This window comes from Dendroctonus ponderosae, unplaced genomic scaffold (genome assembly GCF_020466585.1).
Source record: "Dendroctonus ponderosae isolate FM_Combo_2020 unplaced genomic scaffold, Dpon_F_20191213v2 Dpon_F_20191213_1, whole genome shotgun sequence".
In the NCBI taxonomy this organism is placed as follows: Eukaryota; Metazoa; Arthropoda; class Insecta; order Coleoptera; family Curculionidae; genus Dendroctonus; species Dendroctonus ponderosae.
The window spans coordinates 394495-396299 of NW_026017110.1; the positions used below are offsets into that span (position 1 = coordinate 394495).

The 1805-nt window shown below is 37.2% G+C and overlaps 1 protein-coding gene across 2 annotated transcripts in view; it reads right to left on the minus strand.

The window, feature by feature from the left end:
- Positions 1–1805, minus strand: part of LOC109542591 (H2.0-like homeobox protein) — a gene marked incomplete at its 3' end in the record, with an annotated part of 11366 nt that overhangs the window by 1313 nt on the left and 8248 nt on the right. For both annotated transcript variants that reach the window (XM_048662706.1, XM_048662710.1), the window contains 1 exon segment: positions 1077–1305. In XM_048662706.1, coding sequence (XP_048518663.1) covers positions 1077–1303 — 227 coding nt within the window.

The window sequence follows — 1805 nt, forward strand, 5'->3', positions numbered from 1 at the left end:
GTTTCGAAATCGAAAAAATATAAATATTTTTCTCATACCTTCCCAGTGAGCCCCTAATACCCCTTAAAAGGAATGCCAATTTTGAATCACCCTGTATATTTTTACATCAGGCTCATCTGAAGCTTCTGATCAGGCTCATCTGAATGTCAATTTTCCAAGTTGTTATTTTTTATTGAATAGTCTGCAGTGGCGTTAAAGCGTTCTCTTTCAGATCTATATTTACAAAGTGCGCAAAATTCAGCATCTCATGTGTGATTTGAGTGAATTTTTGAAGGTTTGAAGAAATTTTGACGACATTTAGAGCGCACTCTTCATTACAGCACCCACAACTCTAAACTTGAAGAGTCTGTTTCATTTCGGATAAATTTATTTTAAAAAATCGCGATGAAAAATGGTTTTTGCTACAGTTTTTTCAAATCGTGCGCAAAATGTTCTTAACTAGGTATCGCATTTAGAGCACACTCGTCCTTATTGAGCGCACAACTCTGAACATCAAAAGTATTTTTCGTTTTTGAGTTTTTCGTTGATTCATCGCGTCTGACTGTGCGGCACTTTGTATTGTGCTTTACGAGGCTCGAGATGGAATTTTAACACCTAACAAAAAGAATGTCATCACATTGTTTAGGGGCAACGTTTTACCACTTTGTCGAAATTTAATTTGAACCCAAAAAAAGTCGCCACATTTTTTGTTCAAATATTCAACAAAAAGTGTGAAAATTAGAAATTGGCACATTAATAGGGAAAAGCATTCTCTGTTAGGCAACCAGTCAGCCTAGTTATAGTGTAAGTTTGGTTGCGGTTGAGCTTTTGGTTACTTCGCAGGAAATTTTCAAACTTGAAATAAACGGCGAAATGAGAGCCAAAAATTAACTTCTAGTTATTTGTTCTTGGACTCTTTTTTAACAGTAAACAGATTCGTTTGCTACTAAAATTTAGGTTTGGCAATTTCAAGCAATCGAACGTTCAGGCCCAACATCACACATCGTCACAAAGTTCCTATTAATCTTTTGATACTTTAAACTGCAAATATCACTCTTGGCACATTCGACTCATTTTAACCCATGGGGCAGACTTACCTGCAGCATCTAAATAAGGATGATACGCAGCCTGAGCAAGGAACTGCCATCTGAGCCAGTGGCTTGGAGATGGGAAGGCTTTTACTCGAAACGTTTTTCTCCTCATCCTCTTGATCCTCATTGTCATTCGAGAGTAGCCGATCGATGCCAAATTTTAGCTTGATTGGCTCCCGATCAATGTTTCTCATCATCGAATTGGTATTGTGGATCTCCATCTTGGCATACATATCTGCAATATTGAAGTCTCTTTTTTGTACATTTTCTTGAGAGTTATCTGAAAACGTCGATTTTATCGTCTTGGACGGTTTTATTATTAAAACACCCCAAGTTTAAAGTACGTGTGAATGGCAGTTGTGCTTTAAATAACAGTTTTGGGTTAAAAATCGATTGTAGAAAGGGCGCGTGCCTGATTCAGAAGGCAGACAAACCAAGATTTGGGCGAAAAAAAGTGCATCTAAACTCTCAAGTGCGGATCTGAACTATTTTTTTCGTATTGCCTAAATTGATGTTTTAGTTTTGTGTTTTGTGCAAGGGTGGCGCAAGATTATTGCAAAATTTCATGTTTTCCGTCCCGTTTTGCATGTTTCTCGGAAGCAAAATGAGCAAGAAATCTCGTTTTTACATCATTCTAGAGATAAATAAATGGCCTTTTTAGAAAGTGAACCATGGATGGGGAAATGTTGGCAGTTTTCTCAGAAAAGGCTTGAATTCAGGAAGTTTTAGATTTGC